The 19664-nt window shown below is 37.5% G+C and overlaps 1 protein-coding gene across 5 annotated transcripts in view; it reads left to right on the top strand.

Annotated features, from left to right (window-relative positions):
* Positions 1-19664, top strand: part of THOC2 (THO complex subunit 2) — a 108863-nt gene that overhangs the window by 47390 nt on the left and 41809 nt on the right. For 3 of the 5 annotated variants that reach the window (XR_008446126.1, XM_054039012.1, XM_054039009.1), the window contains exons 11-18: positions 544-716; positions 5045-5240; positions 10042-10086; positions 12155-12196; positions 14727-14857; positions 14967-15068; positions 18030-18114; positions 19202-19295. Coding sequence is in view for 4 of the 5 variants with exons in the window: in XM_054039012.1 (XP_053894987.1) it covers positions 544-716; positions 5045-5240; positions 10042-10086; positions 12155-12196; positions 14727-14857; positions 14967-15068; positions 18030-18114; positions 19202-19295 (868 nt within the window). In the remaining variant the exon portion in view is untranslated. The remainder of the gene's footprint in view (positions 1-543; positions 717-5044; positions 5241-10041; positions 10087-12154; positions 12197-14726; positions 14858-14966; positions 15069-18029; positions 18115-19201; positions 19296-19664) is intronic. The other 2 variants (XM_054039011.1, XM_054039010.1) reach the window with 1 other exon arrangement.

Genomic DNA, 19664 nt, shown 5'->3' with positions numbered 1-19664 from the left:
AGCGTTGTATAGGAGGTGATTTCTTCCACTATTGAAAGGGAAACTTACATTTTCAAATTCAGATCCTGGCATAAATATTTAAATAATACTTTAAATATTGTCTTTAAAATTATGTATTTTCAGTTCACTGTAATGTCTAAATACACCATTAAGTTCAGACTTTTCATTTTTCTAACAGCACTTTGTACATTGTAATGGTATTTAATATAAATTTTCCTATTAAACCAGAAACTCAGTCCCATTTTTCAAAACAATATTCACTGCTGCAAGGAACAATACTCTAGAATTAGTTTTTAGGTTTGATTATGATTGTGTTGCTGAAGAGTGTGATCATATTTTACAAATATTTTAAATAAATTTAAAAAAAAAGGTATAATAGGAGTATTTACCGTGTGGTAAAATACATTTGAAATAATAATGGTGCATAGAAAACAAATTATGTCATCTTGTAGATTTTAATCCTTCTACTGAAGAGGAAACACAGGGAGGTTTAGGAATGCATTAAATTTTTCATTCAAATTTCTTGTTTGCTATCTTTTTCAGCCACCTGACAACCAGAAACTTGGTTTGTTGGAAGCTTTGTTAAAAGTTGGTGATTGGCAGCATGCACAAAGTATTATGGATCAAATGCCTCCATTTTATGCCACTTCACACAAGCCTATTGCCATTGCCCTTTGCCAGCTTGTACATGTGACGATTGAGCCTTTGTACCGCAGGTAAGATGAACAGCTGCCTTGCATCATTAAATGTTGGGAAATTGTACAGGATTGGTAGAGAATGTATTCAGCATGTTTGCAGACTCTGTAAGGCTGAGAGGTGTTGCATTTCTTTGTTAGGACAAGATTAAAATACATTATGAACTAGATTGGAGAAATAAGCTTAATTTAATAAGGACCAATGCAAAGGAGTTAATATAGGATGGAATTTGCCTGCCCTGCTAAATACCCAGTAATTGAGCTGTGTATGCGGGAAGGGAAAAGGGAAGAGAAGCGTGGAGTCATGAGATTCACCATATAGCCTGGACCTAGGGCTACGGTGTACACATGCTAACAGTACTCCAGCTTCTAGGTTTTAATAGCTCCTGTTACTTTTCTATACCTCCTCCACTAGTGGAGAATCCCACTGATTCTGAGAAAATGCAGATTTCCCCCCGCATGCCTCCAACATCAGCCTAGATGTTAGCCTAGGTTGGCATGCAGACTATTGTCCTTTATGGAGTGGTTCTGGTGGCATGTGAATTTCACCCATATGAAAGAATAATTGAATGTATAAGTGAATTCTAGCTAGCCAATAATACAAGAGAGGAAGACGTGAAGTTGATAGTAGATAATACATTGAACAAATCAACAATATGAAACTTTAACAAAAAAATGAGAGAATCAAATACTGTAGTGGGGTCTTGCTAATTTGTGTAAGTAATTTGTGTAAGTAATATACATGAGACAGTCACTCCACTCTAGTAAGTAATGGTTAGGGCCAGTGTTCCCTCTAATTTTTCCCATGCATGTGTGGAATGAATTTTATGTGCACCACTATGGAGGGGCTCAGGGATTTGGAGTGTGGGAGGGGTCTCAGGGCTGCGGCAGAGGATTGTGGTGGGGAGGGTGAGAGCTCCGGGGTGGGGCTTGGGGTGAGGGGCTCTGGGCTGGGGCAGAGGGTTGGGGGGCGGGGAGGTGAGGGCTCTGGCTGGGGGTTCGGGCTCTGGGGTGGGGCCGGGGATGAGGGGTTTGGGGTGCAGGCTGCCCAGGGGCTGCAGCGGGGAGAGAGGACTCCCCCCAGCTCTCTCTCCCCACAGCAGCACTTGGGCTGGGGTGGGGAAGGGCAGGTCCGTGCTGCATCCGGTGGAGAGAGGCACCTCTCCCCTCCGCAGCCCTGAGCGGGGCTTAATAGGCAGCTGCATGGCTGTGCAGCTTGGAGGAAACTTAGGTTAGGGCTCCGTGTTTGTCTTGGAGGTTGCGGAAGTCACAGATTCCATGACTTCCTGCAACCTCCGTGTCTTCTGCAGCGGCCGTTGTGCCTCACCCCAGGACTGCCTGAGCAGCTGGCCCAGGGGACAGCCACACCAGCTGCTGCTGGAGTGGCCCTGGCGCCAGCTATATCGGCCACTGCTCTGGTGGCTCTGGAGACCGCTTGAGCAGCAGTCCTGGGGTGGCCGGAGCAGCTGCTGGCTCTGGCACTCCCCCCAGTGGAGGCCAGAGCAGCCACTGGCCCCCCTGGGGCTTCCCCCAACCCCGGCAGCTGGTGCCAGGGCTTCCCTTCCTTGGCAGCTGGTGCCATGGGCCCCCCAGGACTCCCAGACGCTGATGCCATGAGCTTCTCCCCCTCCCCCCCAGCAGCTGGTGCCGCGGGCTCCCCTGGTGCTCTTCCCCCTCTCCTTCCCTCCCGCTATTGGTGCCACAGGCTCCCCCCTCCTAATAGTCAATCAGGGGTATTTATGATATAAATCATGATCAGGTCACAGGCCGTAATATTTTGTTTCTTGCCCCTGACCTGTCCATGACTTTTACTAAAAATTCCCATGATTAAATCATAGCCTTAGAAATGGTAGACGTCAGTTATAATACTGCATTTAGTCTTGGGTATACCGATGTAAAAAGGGAGAGGGAAGACTTGAATAAATCACATTGCCAGCCTAGCAATATGTAAAGAGAGGTTAGGGAGAAGTCAGAAGATCTGTTACTCTCGTTAATCAACAAGGACGGAGCAAAAAATAACAGCTTTAAACTGCAGCAAAGAAACATTAAACATATTCCAATGCTTAGAACAGAGGTTCCAAAACCTTTTTTTCACTTTGCCCCTCATCAGAGATTCATGTCCCCATATGCACACCCTCCTCCCCCCCAGCTACAGGAGAGGGATACCCCAGCGAGCAAAAGGTGGTGAGTGCCTGGGAGGCTGCAAGGGATGGTGGGCGGTGGATGCCTGCGGCAGCTGGGGATGCTAGGTTGCTCTTCGTTCACTCTCACCCCTCCGTCGCGTTCACCCCATCAGGTTCAGCTGCCCCATCCTTTATCTCCGTGGTCTCCAAAGTGGGGTGCGCAAGAGGATCCTTGGGGGTGCACGGCAGGAGGAGCGCTTTTTTTTGTTTGTTTTTTGCTTCGTCTTCAGTTCGGGCGGGAGTCCGAGCGGCTTTTTTTTTTTTGCTTTGGCAAAAATGGTAGAGCTGGTGCGGCAGGGGGTGTGTGCTCAAAATTTTTTTACCGATAGGGGTACGCGATCAAAAAAGTTTGGAGACCACTGCTTTCTCTGTTGCTGAACCCAGAGAGATTGTTGGCAGCTGCTGGGGAAACTCTGCCTCTTCTGTGCTGCTGCTTTCTGATAGTGTGAGGCTACAGCTGCAGTGAACCCTGCCATTCCTGCCAAATGTGGCTCCCTTGCAATGTGCATGCACCTCTGACTAGAATTTCTAGTCAGGCGATAGCAACAGCCTCCTAATGGTATCACCAGGTGGGGCCTGTCGTGTCCTGGAGGAGGCGGCTGACTTGAAGGTGCCTTTGCTCCACACTGCTCGCCAGCCCCTTAGTTGTGCCTACCTATTGCAATCCCAGGGGGATGCCCCACAGTTTGAAAACCAATGGTTTAGAATATCTATTTAAAAGTTTGGCAATACAGTAAGCTATCATATGAGATTATAGAATTGCCATCATTGGAATTACCAAGGTTTTGCTAGGTACCCATCTATCGGATATATTTTACAACTAATCCAAGCACTTCTGTCCTGATACAGGGTAATAGGCTAGATAATTCAACAGGTGCCTTCCAACCCAAATGTTTTGAGTCTGTGTATAATTTTGGTGTGGGAGAAATGTATAAGGGATCAAGTTGTTGATTTTTCCCTCTTTGTCTAATTCTATCCTCAAGTACATATATGCTACTCTCAATCAAGTTAGTATGGGTTGTACATGTGTATTTAAGGCAGAATTGATTCATGTTGGCTGTTATAAGTGGATCCAACTGCTGGGCACCATGCGCCTATAAGCCATCTGGATCTTCATTGAGTTTAATCATTATTCCTAGTTTTGCATCTACAGGGCACATTCCTGGGTTCAGACTTCTTATCTGAGCCCTTGTGCTCCTGTGTTGAGCCCATTTTTTCATGGGGATGGCTTGGTAGTTGAGAGACTGTCAGTGGCCCTAGATGGTTATCTTTGTGGTTTCTTAGAGATTGTCCTTTAACAAGATAAGATATCAAATGCTCCTGGGTAGGATAGCTGACTGGAATACATCATCATACCCTTGAGCAACGTTAGATGTGAGTTCAGCACATAACATAAAATGGATGTCCTAATCCAAAATGGAGTTCATAATTTGTTTGACATATCTCACTCTGCCACTCACAGTAAATACAGTATTTGTGTACGGTATCTTTCTGATCTTATGTTAATATGTTTAGCTGGTAAAGCAATTTTCAAGTTTTGTATATAATATTGACTTCACTGCATTTCTGTTTACTATTTTTTTAATAATTTTTTTTTAGTCTAAACTCGTTTGAGAGTCATGCAAACAATAAATGTTCATTTTTGATATAGCTCAGGTCAATACTGTTACCCAGTCCTGTTCTGATTATTAAAGCACATCTTAAATATTGGACAGTTCAAAGGACAAGTTCAATTAAAATGAGAATATTTCATTTAATATACTTAGATTTACTTTAAAGACAATATTTATTTAATGTGGAGTGAATTTTTTACCATATTAAAAATGAGGTTTTTATAAAATATTTTGTACCCACTGGTAGTGATCTTGCAGGTTTTATTTAATTATGTAGCAACAGAGTCCCTTTGATAAGAAGAGGATTTGGGGATGAAATCCTGATCTCATTGTAGTTAATGGCAAAACTCCCACTAACTTCAGTGGGGCCAGAATTTCACCAAATCAATCCAGAAGACTCTAGTACACTGTTGTATTGAAAAAACCACTGAGAAAATAATATAGAACCATAGTAACTAAAATCAGTTAACTAATAAACTAAATGGTTTGTCCTGACTGTAAAAGTGAATAGTCCTCATGTAGAATGTGAAATTTTATACTTCTGTTTTCACAGAGTTGGAGTACCTAAAGGGGCTAAAGGGTCACCAATTTCCAATTTGCAAAATAAGAGAGCCCCAAAACAAGCAGAAAGTTTTGAAGATTTGAGGAAGGAAGTGTTCAACATGCTTTGTTATCTTGGTCCTCATCTCTCCCATGATCCCATTTTATTTGCAAAAGTGGTTCGCTTAGGAAAAGCATTTATGAAAGAGGTTGGTAAGAGAGAGCATCTTGTCTAAAGTTTTTGATGGAAACATACTATTCCCATATGATGACAGCAAAAGATATTTTATTAAATACTTGTGATGTGTTCACATGCTGAAACAGAAAATGTCCGAACAGTTTTTAAAAGGACAATCTCCCTTTGCTGTTCCCACCCATTGATCTCCTTTATTATAACTATTTTACAATGTTATCTTTTGTGTGGATAGATTTTTATGAAAAAATACTATACAAGTTCATTGAAGCTTTTGCACTGGAAAAATGTGAAGGTCTTCCTGAAGGCCATGGTGAACAATAGACCAATATGGGACCAATTTTAAAAAGTTTGTTTCTCCTCATCTGTTAGGTATCATGGAGAGTGGGGGATGTGCTTTTTCTCTCCCCTTCGGTGAAAGTTGCCAAATCAAACCCCCCATCCCAGTGGTTGGATATGTTGAAGAGCTGCTATTTTCTAGCTGGAACTGCCTCCACTGCCACCATGATGCTGCCATATGGTAGCTATAGAGGCTACCTCTCATATGCTGCTGACAGGGATGGGTTTAATTCAGAGGGCTATGAAACCTTCTAAATCCCAAAGTAGCTCACTTTATTTTTAAAGTGGATCCTTTTGGGTGCTATTTTGGCCACGGACCTTACTTTTCCACAAAGTGAGTGTCAAGACTGTATAGTGATCTTTTTTTTTATTTAAAAAGGACAAAGGGGAGTTCTTTTGTATTATGAACTCTCTTGGAATGTAGTCTTCAGATCAAGTCAAGGCCCCTGGGTTGTTTTTGCTTCTGTTCCAGCAGTGTTCTCTTTGATACAATACAGGTTTGGCCACTTTGCTGACCTGCCTCATCTTTCAGGTCATCAGTTCAAAACTATAAAAACAGTTGAAGCTTAAAAGTGAAAATGAATAATATTTAAAACTTGGTGTGACTTGCATCTTTGCATTCTACAATTAGTGGCTTGCCCACTCCTTTCCTCTCTTCCCCCTTCTTTTTCACAGGTTGCTGTGCTCTCTTAGGATATGTCTACACTTCATTGTAAGCTCAGGGTTCGAACTCTAACCCAGGGCTTGGACTCAGGGTCCCAGGACCCCATGGAGGTGCAGGGTCCAAGCCAGAGTCAGGCGGGGACCCAGAGTTAAAACTACATTACTTTGCAATGTAGACACATTCCCAATGGACTTGTGCTCTGGAAATCCACCAACAGCATCCCACAATCCAACAGGCTGACTTTCTTTGTCCTTTGGACAGTCAAGTTTGGTGGATAGGCAGGTTTCCCCATACTACAGCACCAAAAAAGGGGAGTGTAGCCACTGAGGCCCCAGATTGGGACCCAGGGTTCAATAGTTCCTAACCTGGTGTTACAATTGAGTATAGATGCTCAAGCCTAGGTTAACAAACCCAGGATCTGCTAACTCAAGTTCTACTAACCCTGAGCTTACCTTGCAGTGTAGACATATCCTTATTGGCCAGATACCTTGAGTCAAATAACATCAAATGCTCGCTGACTCAAACTACAGCAAGATGAATAATCCAGTATCTTCCATTTCCAGTAGTAGTTGCAATAATATTATATAATTTTTAACTTCTCCTGCCATTCTCCCTCCTCCACTTGGATGGATGGTATTATTCCTTTACATCCTTAGCAGAACAATGAGAAAGCCCAGTGACTAAAACTGCAACTTCCCTAGCACATCTCCCGCCTGCCTACTTCTGGTGTAGAAGACTGGAATTTGAATGAAAATGTGTTGCATGCCAGTGCAGAGTATTGCTATTAGACTGCCAATACTGAATTCATATAAGCCGAGGATTTTGCTTACAGGCCTTGGCATCTTATTTAGAATACACAGACTTCTTTTAATCACAAATTTAAACCTGTGACAGAGCCCTTCTGGCTTGCAAGGTACTTAAGTTGAGTAATTGGCAGTTTACTGCGTGGTGGAGGTAATTTCTGATGAGACTTGTAAGAATATCCTGGTCCTGGCTTCTCAGACATCTGAATCCATGCACTTCTTATAGGTATCAGGGGTTTGTCTTGGTGTCCTAGGTCAAAAGTTCCCCTTCTCTTATTACTGCATAATACTTTTTTTTTTTAGTGCAAAACTAGAGGTTTTGTAGTTAAGCATTCAAGAAATGAGAGAATTCCAGTTGAACATGCAACAAGAATAGTGCCCCTTTTTGAATATATGCATGAGGCTAATAATCAGATATTGTATTTTTAGAAATAGTTTAAAAAGTGTAATCATTTTTTATAACCTTAGAGGCACATGAACTATATATCTTGTAATATTGAGTACAAGTAACTGTGAGAAGCGCACACACATACCATATGCTACAAATGCAGTATAGTAAAATTCTTTCTGACTTCTGATGGCAGAATCTTTGGTCACGCATAACTTTTTAAACAGTTCTGTTGATGCTTGAGCTGTAAGAGAATCCATCTCTCTTTCTTGTCTGTGCTGTGCAAACAGGAGTAAAACATAATACAGTAAAAGCCATGTTATTCGGCATGTTGGGGGAATGGAGGTTGCCAGTTAGGCAAAAATTCCGGATAACTTAAGGGGCTCATGGCTGGGATTGGAGCGTGGGAGGAGGTGTGGGGCACGGGCTCTGGACGAGAGTTTGGGTGTGGGAGGGGGCTCGGGGCAGGGTGCCAGATCTGGATGGAGCTCACCTCGGACGGCTCCCTGCTGCTCCTAGGCAGAGGTGTGGCCAGGCAGGTTTGCACACTGCCCCTGCCCTGCCCCGAGCGCTGGCTCCGCAGCGTCCATTAGCTAGGGACCACCAAGGTGAGTGCCACCATTTTCCGGCACCCCGAAATGCCGGTTTCTAGAGTTTTCTAGATTTATAAAGTAGATTTATAAAGTGCCGGAAAACACAGCTTTTACTGTAAAAACTTTTTTTTACCCGCAGTTGTGCAGACAATGAAATACACGTGTAGTTGTCAGATAGTGCTGTTTTTTCAGCATCACTTTTCAGAGTAGAACTACACTTAGCAGGCATAAGGTGTGTCCTATAATGTCATGGTAGTGGTGCAGGCTAACAGCTGTAAAATTCAAAATTTATGTTGTTACTATAAAAATTTGCTCTGATTTTAGAACAGTCCGATCTGCATGAGTGGAGGACAGGTATTAGTCTTAACCTTTTTTTTTTTTTTTTTACCATGGGTTTGTGTGTTTTTTTTCATTTTCTTAATGAGTCACTGAAGCAAAAAATCATATTTAATGAACATCACGTCTATTTTACTAATAACACCTTAGAATTGAGAACATTATTAAAGATCTCAGCCCACTGACCCTTTAACCCACTTTCTTATCTTACATAGAAGTAAGAAACCCAGACTCCGCTAAGGGCTTGTCTACACAGGGACACTCAGAAATTTATCTGAGTTAACTAAAGGTGTGAATTGAAAATGGATTAGTTCAACTGCATTAAGCTCCTGTGTGTACACTCTCATTAACTAAAGTGAATTAAACTAAACTGAATTAAGGCCATTTTTATTCTGAGTGAGTGTGTCCACACCGGGATTTAATGCAGTTTAAATAATCCATTTTGTATGGCTCCAGTTCAAAATTACACTGAGATACAAGCGTGTTTAGAAGGCTATGTTCTATCCTCTCCCTTCTCCTCCCCTTTTTTCTCATTGCCTCTAGTTAGATTTTGTTGGTTCTAGCGGTCCTGTTTTAATCCCTTCCACCCAGATGGTTTCAGATTCTCTTGAGGTAGACTAGTTGAAAATGAAATACAGTAAATGTATTTTACCCAGTTTTCTAAGATGCCAGTTGACACGGTGAGTAATAATATGGCCACCTAGCTGCAAATAGGAATCAAACAAAACTGTAATGCCAGCCTCATATAAAGAGAGTTAAACTGGCATTATATTATACATATGCATATATCTGAACAGATATTACAGTATATAAGCCTAAGAAATTTAGACAAAAAATGAAGTGAGTGCTGGTTTATTTTACCAAGCAAATATAACCTTGTAATTTCACTCTTAGCTGGATAGCATAATAAACCTGTACAGTAAATTCCCTGTAATCAGAAATTAGTCTTCTATGCTGTAATTTTGAGGTGGGACCATTACAAGTTAATATAACTTCATAGTCATGATTCAGGTAAATGTCACCATTCTATGCATCCGAAGAAGTGAGGTTTTTACTCACGAAAGCTTATGCCCAAATAAATCTGTTAGTCTTTAAGGTGCCACCAGACTCTTTGTTGTTACCATTGTCCAAGACCTTTTACTGAAATGAATTTTTTTCCATGCAACTCAAAGATAAACTATCAAGTTCTCTACAGATATATATTGATATAGTATTGTGTGCTATATTGGATATAGCTATATGTGTCATGTTTAAATATTGTTCTACCATAGTCAGTGGCCTAGTATCTTTCATCTATTTTTTTCTGTTCACAATTTTTGTGACTTGTAGTTGATTTGTAAAAGTAGAATTATTGATACCTGTATTTAAGGACATTTTTTTTAATGGGAGGCTTCAACTATGAATATTGGGCTGTGGTGCTTTCTGTTAGATTGGTCTAATCATCTGAAGAGGTTGTCCTGGTTTCTGGGAAGAAGGAATGTTTGAAAAAGTAATTCACAAATGTAAGAATATACTATCATATTTGTTTATCATGTCAAAGATACATTCTTTACTTATGTTAGACACTTCATATTATTCTATTTTGTCATTTTAGTGGAAGATTCAGTATTTGAAATATACAAATATGATAGTTTAAGATACATAAATGTTATGCTTATGACAAGGATGAGCAACATTATAGCTGTTTGCTTTAGGTTGGAACTTCGAAGAAACTGAACAGTGAGGACAGAATGGTTAAGGTAACATAGGGAAAGTTATTTTTAATGCATATTGCAATCAGCATGTTATGTCAACTGTTGAAGTTTTCCCATTCATATTTAATATACATGATTGAAATATTTATAACCACAGTGGTTTTTTAGAAACTGCCAGCTGACTAATCATACAGTAGTTGATAAACCCAGGCTTCTAATACTGCAAACATGGCTTTTGTGCTCAAACTTAACTGTAAAGTAATCTGCACTTTGTTGTTAACTTAATATACATTCAACAGGAGTGGGGCAGGATAAGAGGGACAATGAGCACTAAAAAACTTGAATAGGTATTATTTCCCAAAGGGTGGCTATTAGAGGAGTTGCTGTCTGTACTTTTATAACGGGCTTGGCAATTCTGCTATTCTAGAATGTATAGTTTGAAAGCCAGATATATTTCATCTCTTTCCAACACGGCAGTAAAATATAGCGTACAGAATAGTGACTTTTTTAACTGATAGTGGTCTTTTAGTTAATTTACATCTTTCAGCAAAAATAATATACAGTTAAGTTATTCCATTAAAATGAGCATTATTTCATATATGGATGTGGATTTCTTTGAGAAATGAATCAACTTGCTCTTCAGTGGTGGCTTTGATGTATTATTTTCAGTTTTGAAAACAAATCTGAAACATAATAATCAGATTTACATACTTAGAAGCTATTTCATTCTTTCTGCTATAGTCACTGATGGGTATTAGTATGGTCCTCCAGAGAATTTACATATGTAATATATCTAAATAAATAGAATTATGTTTAATTTCTTGACATAATGAATCTTTGTGAACTCTGTAAAACATTGCACTCTGTCTACTATGCCAAAAACATTAAATTTATGAAGCAGTAGGACACAGCGTGTTAAGATTTAGTTTTCTGGTCTGCACTGGAACATAGGAGGTGCACTTCACACGCTTTCCAAATTAGTGTAGTCTTTGCCTTGCAAATGATAGTGTCTAAATATTGGAGGTGTATAAGTTGAACTCTGTTGAGTTTTCTCCACCCTTGTAAAGTAAGATGGATGATATCAGATTTATACAAGGCTGCCCCCTTTTTTAAACAAAAACCAACACTCACCATATCAACAAATTAGGCTCCCCTCTCATTGGTGTGCATGCAACTCTAACATTGCTTAGAAGAACCAAATCCACCATGCACAGCCAAAAAACAACAACAAAGAAACCCACCTCAAGATTGTACAGCACAAATGCTTGTTCACTTCCACAGTACAGAAGCCACTTGTTGGTTCAGTGTTAGTATTGTTCCTAAAATTATAAACAATTTTTAAATTCTTCAGATAGTTTGAAATGTGTAACCTCTAGATGACAGAGCTGAACATCTCAGTTATTGAAATTTTGCTGTGTGTTAGTTCCCTAGCAAAAATTAATGTTGAAAAGGATGTATTGATTTTGGGGACTATTCCTGATGTTGACTAAATCTTCTTTTAAAAGCTTTGGGGTGAAATTTTGGCCCCATTGAAGTTAGTTGCAGTTGTGCCATTAACTTCATGGAGCTAATATTTCATCCTTGTACTTAAGCAAAATGAAATAAAAATGAATCTAGAACCCTTCAGTTAACATAAAATGCCTAAGAATAATTTAAAATGTCTGCTTTCATTTCTGGTTTAAGTAATGAAAGTATTGATACGTTGTGACATTTTCCACTACAATTTCAATTTTTTTCAAAAGAACTTTAATATGAAAATTGTTTAAAGAAAAAATCTTAAGGTACATAATAATGAGTAGCTGAATCTTCATTTAGGCATTACAAATGTGTGAAAAATATTACATTCAAAACAAATATTTGAATTGTTACTCTATATATGCAACAGTGCATTTGTATATGATTAGTAGTCATATGCTGTATACAGCTAAAAAGATACAGATATTAAGATGAAACTTCAGTGCTACAAATTGGGAGTATTATACCATTTGTGGGCAGTCCATTAGATATAGATTTTTCTGAAGTAACTTTGATTTGAAATTATACCTATTCAATAGTAATAGACTAACTTAACAGTCTCATAATTCTACAATTAATATGAATGTCTTTTTTGTAGTTTCAATCTGATGGAAATAAACAAGAGGATAAAGAGAAAATGGTGAGTTTTGGTCCTGGAAATTACTATAATATTTCTTTTACAAATAACCTCTTTTCATTCACTAGTAATGTCATACAATTTTATATGAAAAACTTCCTAATGTTTGTGCCTATGCAGTGCTTTTATTTTTTAAAACAACTTAAAAAAAAAAAAAAAAAGCAAGTGAAAACTTCACATCGTTGCAACCCACTCTTCTTTCTTGTCAGAAGATAGTCTACTTGCTTGTTCAAGGATCTCAGCTTCTCAGGAGTATGTTTGATTCTGCTCTTTCTGGTCTGCGAGAAGAAATCTCATATCTAATTATGAATTATAATTAGACAAAATATTTATGGTCAACAAACTTTTTCCTCTCTGTATAAACTGTGTTTTATTGTAGGATGAAAATTGGCCTAGAGTTACAGTGGTCTTGGGATTTTTATGGCTCACTTATGTCAGAACAGTCATACTTTTTTTTTCCTTAAAAGCTATAAATCTGTGGTTGTCTTCACCAAATTTGAACAATGGATTCGTCTCCTTATTGGCTGCTTCCTGCTTATAAACAATCATGAAAAAGATCTTGTCTTCCTCCAATTGGCTCTCTTCCTTCCAGTTTCTGCATATTCAGTCTGATATTCTTCCTGCTGGGCTGCTCTTATTTTATAGTAATGGTCTATTGACTATCAGAGGGGTAGCCGTGTTAGTCTGAATCTGTAAAAAGCAACAGAGGGTCCTGTGGCACCTTTAAGACTAACAGAAGTATTGGGAGCATAAGCTTTCGTGGGTAAGAACCTCACTTCTTCTGCCAAGGCATCTGAAGAAGTGAGGTTCTTACCCACGAAAGCTTATGCTCCCAATACTTCTGTTAGTCTTAAAGGTGCCACAGGACGGTCTATTGACTGTATTCTGTATCTTGCTGATTTTATTTGGGAAAAGTGTAGGAAGATCAAGGAAAACGGTAAAAACAGTAATTAGAGCAGAAATTGTGGCGATATTTTATAGTTAGATGGTTAGTTACTATTAAAGTATAATCAGCTAATCCCAGGAAATTAATTTGCCACTTGACTCAGTGATACTCCTGTGAGATCCAGTTTCTCAGCAAGCATAGGAATTCACCTGTAAAAGGTCTGTTATTAAAGTTCAGTTTCCTACAGCATCCTATTTCTCCCGTATTTCACATACCACAGTTTTGTGACTTTTTGAGGTATCAGAACAGGAAAATGTTTGCAGAGTGCTGCCCAAAAGTGTTGGGAAAAACCTGGGTTTCTGGTAATTGTATAGTTTGGTCAAAGTAGTTTTAGATTTTCCTGAGGCACTCAGCTTATATTAACAGTTGTATTGTAGCATTTTAAGTTAGGCCCTTTGCTTAAAGATACAGTTCACATTAAAAATAGTAGTTTTATGAGACGGTTGTACCACTGTTGCTACATGCAATGCCCAAGATTACCATAACTAGGTTCGGAAAGATTAGATTTTTATCAGTAAATATCAGTGAACGTCTATTTCACTGTATATGTACAAACCAAAGAAAAATATTTCCATTGATGATAACCACAATTTACAGATAGACAAAGTAAGAAAACTGCTGCTTGAGAATTTATTAGAATTTAAGGATGTTTACTTTCTATCTTCTGATATGTGATGTTGGTCATTTGTGTTTTGAAGGTTATAAAGCTTTAATTTTTTGACTCTCGACATCTATTGTCGTTAAATTGTCTGACCTCTTTATTAACTTAATTCCCCCCATAATTTTCTGTAACTAAAAATTTAAATTGATAAAAATTGAAAAAATGCTTAAAAATAAAAAATTATCAATTGAAATAAGTAAACAAAAATCTAGTTCTGCCAAGCCTAACCATAACTAACAGAAATAGAGAAAATACTTTTATATTTTTAATTATTATTTTTTTTTTTTGCTAAATCCCTGTTCGTATGGTATTAACCACAGTAAAAGGGAAAATAATTTTTTTTAATTTATTTTTTTAAAAAGATGGAAATGTGATTGTGAAAGTACAAATTGGCAGGGAGGTTTCAGGAGCAGGTGTAATAACTGAAAATATTCACATTTTGAAAATTGACGAGATTTCAAATGGCAAGTTGTCCATAAAGACAGTCATAATGTAGTATAGGACACCTTTCTATTGGTTTAAAAATTACTTTTTAAAACAATTGTAAAAATTACTCTCTCATACCACTTGATATCAAAATAAAAAAGTGACTTATCGCATTAGTTGGAATTTTATCAATTTCTTGTTTTGGAATTATGAATGTAAACCACTGACTTTTTCTACCACTTCCCTCAACACTATATGGCTAATTCATTTAGAACAGTGGTTATGAGTATCTAACAAAATATTTCTGCTTAAAACCAGATTTTGTAATGTAGATGTTTTTCCATATAAATAGGAAGCCACAGGTATATCATGGGGCATAAACCTTAAAGACATTTTATTAGTTAATCAAGATAAATAACTTCACTTTGACAGTAACTTTTTTGAACTTGTCTCATACTTATAGGTTATTTTGTGCTATGTTTTTTTGTGTTTTATCTCAGGAGATTTTGTTTAGCTGTTTGTTAAATATTACCGACCAAGTTTTGCTCCCATCTCTTACTTTAATGGACTGCAATGCGTGCATGTCCGAGGAACTCTGGGGAATGTTCAAAACTTTTCCATACCAGTATCGGTGAGTAGCATAGAATAAATTTTTATTTCACATATGGCAAGTCATTTTTTTTTAAATTTTCAGATTGAATGATGCTCCTTTTTCTTTCTCCCATTCTTATCATTCCAAGCTATCGTCTCTATGGACAATGGAAGAATGAAACATACAACAGTCACCCACTTTTAGTGAAAGTTAAAGCTCAAACTATCGACAGAGCCAAATATATCATGAAGTAAGTTATGCTGGATTTCATATTTTGCAGTTAAAAGTTAATGAGATTTTAGAAGTAACTTTCAGCTGTTTCATGTGTCAAGTGAATCCTGCCAGCGTTAATACTTGACAAAGATGATTCCTATTTACAGAGTACTTGAGTCATTAAATGCCTTATGAACAGGGAGTCTCTTAAAATTAATGTTTTTTGATTCACTGAAACTTCAATGAATAAATAATGTCAGACTGATTGTTTTGTCAAATTAATGTTCAGCAAAGGTTTTTTTTCATTTTTGTCAAGACTAATGCCAAGTGAAATGAACTTATATTAATATCTTCTATGGGACATTTCTTGCACAGAATCACTTTAAGAGCTCTCTGTCTTCTGCAAGGTTTTTCTTTAGAAACAATGCATTGTAATGCAGGCTATCTTGATTGCTGGGAGGATCTCCTAGAATCTCCCAAATCCTTCCCTGTAGACAGCTGTACTTCAGAATTTCCATTCTGTGGGTTTTCCTTCTTGTGTGGTGTATTTTCTCCCAAGCCAAACTCAAATGGTGATGTTTGTCATCCACACACATGGAGTTAATTTTAAGTTGAAAAATTATATGTGGTCGAAACTTACAGTATGTGCATTTGGAGTCCCTCTTTGCAACTCTATCTACTATGTCAGGGATTCATGTTAAATCCTTTTGTTGTTGCATGTGTGAACTGAACCCATGTGGTTTTACCCATGCTATGGTAACGTGGTTATCATGTGATTAGAACTCTTCCCACAGACAAGACAAAATCACTTCATAGATTCATAAATTTTTGATTTGCAGATTTTAAGGCCAGAAGGAACCATTATGATCAACTAGTCAGATCTCCTGTGTAACACAGGCCATAGTCCCTCACCATTTTCCTCCCACACAGTAGATTTGGATGGTTCCTTAACATTGTTACCATATAAGAAAAAGTAGGAAGTATTACATATTTATAACCATGTTAATACTGATCATGTGCTCTCACTGGCTACCAGATATCACTGTGTTTCTGCAGAAATACCCATGAACATGCACTTATCTCACATACAGAAGAAACATGTTGTTTTTGTGATCAAGTGCTTTAGTATACAACTTAATAACAAAATTTTTCAAGTGACAGTGAGGAAGTCAAAACATGAGTGTGAGGAGGAACCCAAAAATACAAACATTAAAATATGTGTATATACAGTGCTAAAGTATCCCAATCTGCTTTTGCCAATTTAACTCAATGCAGACTGGCACTGCTTTCAAAGCAGCCATTGGGGTGAAACAAGGCAAACTGTTCAGTTTTGCACAGCAGTTTTGATAGAGAAGTGAGGAATACTGTATACATTATTGACATTGCTGTTGGCAATGCACTCAGTACATTCTGTTTATCTTTATCTTTATTTATGTGGCCTCCCATTACCATATTATCTCAGCACCTCACAATCATCAGTGTATTTATCCTCACAACATCCCTTTGATGTTTGGAAGTACTATTATCCCATTTTATTGATGGGGAACTGAGGCACAGAGATCAAGTGACTTGCCCAAGGTCACATGGGAAGTCTGTGGTAAAGCAGGGAATTGAATACAGTCTCCCAACTCACAGACTAGCGCACTAACCACTGGACAGTTGGCACTATGTTTTCATACATATTTTAGAATAATTAGAAGGTACACTTCAAATTATGATAAACTCTAAACTCAGTATATTAGATATTGAAGTTTAAATACAGTTTAATCAAGTATATATTATATTCATATGTTAGGATATGAAATACAGCAAGAAGAATAACAAGGCATTTTTAGCCAATACTGTATAACTAACTGAATTCAGGCTTTACTGGTAGCATTAATCCTAAGGAAACCACATTTTTTTCAATGCACTGTTGATAGAAAAATTGAGACACAAGTTTGTGTTTTTCCTCCTTAAATAACTTCAACTGTTCACTTGAAATTTCACATAGTCATACTTTATTTTGATTATACCCTTAATGATAAATGTTTTTGATAAAGGCAGTTTTGAAGAGAACAAAATAAATCATTTCAAAACACAGCAAGAAATATTAGCATTAAATACCTATTCTTCCTTTTCTTTAGGGCAGTTTGAATTAACTCAGTTCTACTGCTGATTTGGCTTTCAAAGCAGTGAAGTTCTTGAGAAATTACTAGAGACTGCAATGCTGCAGTAATGTAGTGTTCTGATCCTTGAAGCAGAAATGACGCCAATACATGTGTAAAATTGCTGAAGTACCACCCTTCTCCTTTTGTATTTCTATGAAAAGATTACTTAGTCTTACATTTCAGTATTAAGCTTGCAGCTTCATTATCAAATATTCTGAAAGTGAAAAATTCTGAAATCCCAACAATGTTTCTTCTGTTAACTGAGGATAATACAATTAATTAATTATTTAACTGACAGTTAATTAGGTATTTAAAAAAAATTAGATCTACAGGAATGAGGATAGCATAAGTTAATTTTTCCTAATATAAGAGCTCTGTGCTTGTGGAAGATATCAGTGCGATTGGTATTTTATCTATGGGGCAGATACAAGTCTTTGGCAGTGGGGGAACGTTTACATTGTCCTGTGGCCCGTACACAGTAGGGACTTAAGGGTATTTCAGTCCCTAACCCTTTTGCCTAGTCTACTTAGAAGTACATCAGTTAGTGCCGGTTGTCCACTAGACACTGTGTTGAGATTGCCAGCTCTGATGTATAGGCAATGGAATAGTGTCTAGATTTTTGCAATTTATGCTAGACTCAGATTGGAAGCCTATAGATGAATTTCCATTACCAATATTCTGAGCATTTTTGTCAACTATTTCCTCTCCAAAAAAAAAAAAAAGGATTTAGGCTATCTAATTGGTAAAGGTGTGCTTAGGAATAAGGTGTACATTTGTGAGAGAGAATAATAAAATTACTAACATCCTGTGAAGGAGTTAATTGACATAAAGTATCTCTTCTTTTACAGGCGTCTAACTAAGGAAAATGTAAAGCCTTCTGGAAGACAAATTGGGAAGCTAAGCCATAGCAATCCAACAATTTTATTTGATTATGTATGTGATGTGATATGAATATGTTTATGTATGTATGTGTGGACCTAATCTGTCCTTTCCTTTCTAATGTGAACAGTCCCATTTTAAGTCTTTGGGGCTCGTGTGAGGAAGTGTTACAGAATGAACCCTAGGCATATATATTTAAGGGGAGGATGGATTGCATATTTTGTGCATGTATTTTAGTAAATTGGAGAAAAGTGCTAATTCTATTATTCTTGATTTATGATAGGTTTTAAAAACATGGTAATTCAGTAGAAATGTAAAAATATACACTGAGATTTGCAAAAGTGACTAATAATTTTGGGTAGACAAATTGAGAGAGGCCCAATTTTCAATAAGTCCTGATCACTTAGCCTCTGAAAGTCAGATCCCTATAACGTGTCATGTGTAGGGCACTCAAAAATTGAGGTGCTCAATCACTAGTCACTTTTTAAAATGTATATCATTGTGCTACTTCAGCTTAATAACAATAACCATGTGATTTCAATCAACTATTGCATCTTTTTTTTTACTTGTTCATTTTGGTTTCTATTTTAATTTCTTGTAGTAAAATCTTAAGTGGTTGAAAACAAGAAGTAAAGCAAACAAAACCCCTTTTCATTTTTCTTCTTTGTTAGCTTTCAGTATGACAATCAGTGGCAGCAATTCTTATTAATGATGTTCAGTTTTTTTGAGGATGGAGTGTTGTTTATTTGTATTAACATTTAGGAAAATATATATACAAGAGCAGAAACTTTTCTGGGATTATGTTTTCTGTTAGTCTGAAGGCTAACACTATCACTCATTTTAAAGAAATTGCTAATATGGAAATATTTTTACATGATCAGTTGCACTACTATTTTGTGTGTGTGCGCGCGCGCCACAGAAATCAAATGAGATTACCTTTTGCTACAGAAGCAACTGAAACATTTTGTTGAAATGGGTTTTCTTTGTTTTATGTTTTTAAAACATAGGTATAAATGTTGACCATACTAGCCTATTTACGATAGTAGGTAATGATCTAGGAATTTCTAGGTTTACATGAGATGAAGGGAATGTCTTAGTTTGGCTGACTAAATCTTATCTATTTCATTTTTGTTGTTTTCAGATTTTGTCACAAATACAAAAGTATGATAATTTAATTACACCAGTTGTTGATTCATTGAAATACCTCACTTCACTGAACTACGACGTCTTGGCATGTATCCTTTATGTGTAATATACATGTGCTAATTGTATGCCTTGTATCTTAATCCTTGATTGCCCATCTGCCCATCACTAGGTGTTGTTTCATGTTGTAGCTGTACTTTGCTATCCACCTTTCTGTTAGGTCTCAAGGTCTTGCTGTGGTAGCTCCTAGGCTGGGGAACTAGCCTTTTCCACTTTCCAGCCTTTCCCGCTTCCTGACATTGTATGAAAATGCTCCTTTTTACTATTTTAATGAACATCTGCCCTTGTAGGATTCCCATGCTTCCTAAATGATGAGGTGGTAATTGTTTTTTTTTGGAAGGTTGGTTTTATTGTGTCTCTATAATCTTATATGGTTATTTTTCAGCTGTAATTGTCTTCAG

Source organism: Malaclemys terrapin, chromosome 9 (genome assembly GCF_027887155.1).
Source record: "Malaclemys terrapin pileata isolate rMalTer1 chromosome 9, rMalTer1.hap1, whole genome shotgun sequence".
Lineage (NCBI taxonomy): Eukaryota > Metazoa > Chordata > Testudines > Emydidae > Malaclemys > Malaclemys terrapin.
Note: the sequence above shows the minus strand (reverse complement) of the source record. Positions and strands in the feature narration are given on the sequence as shown.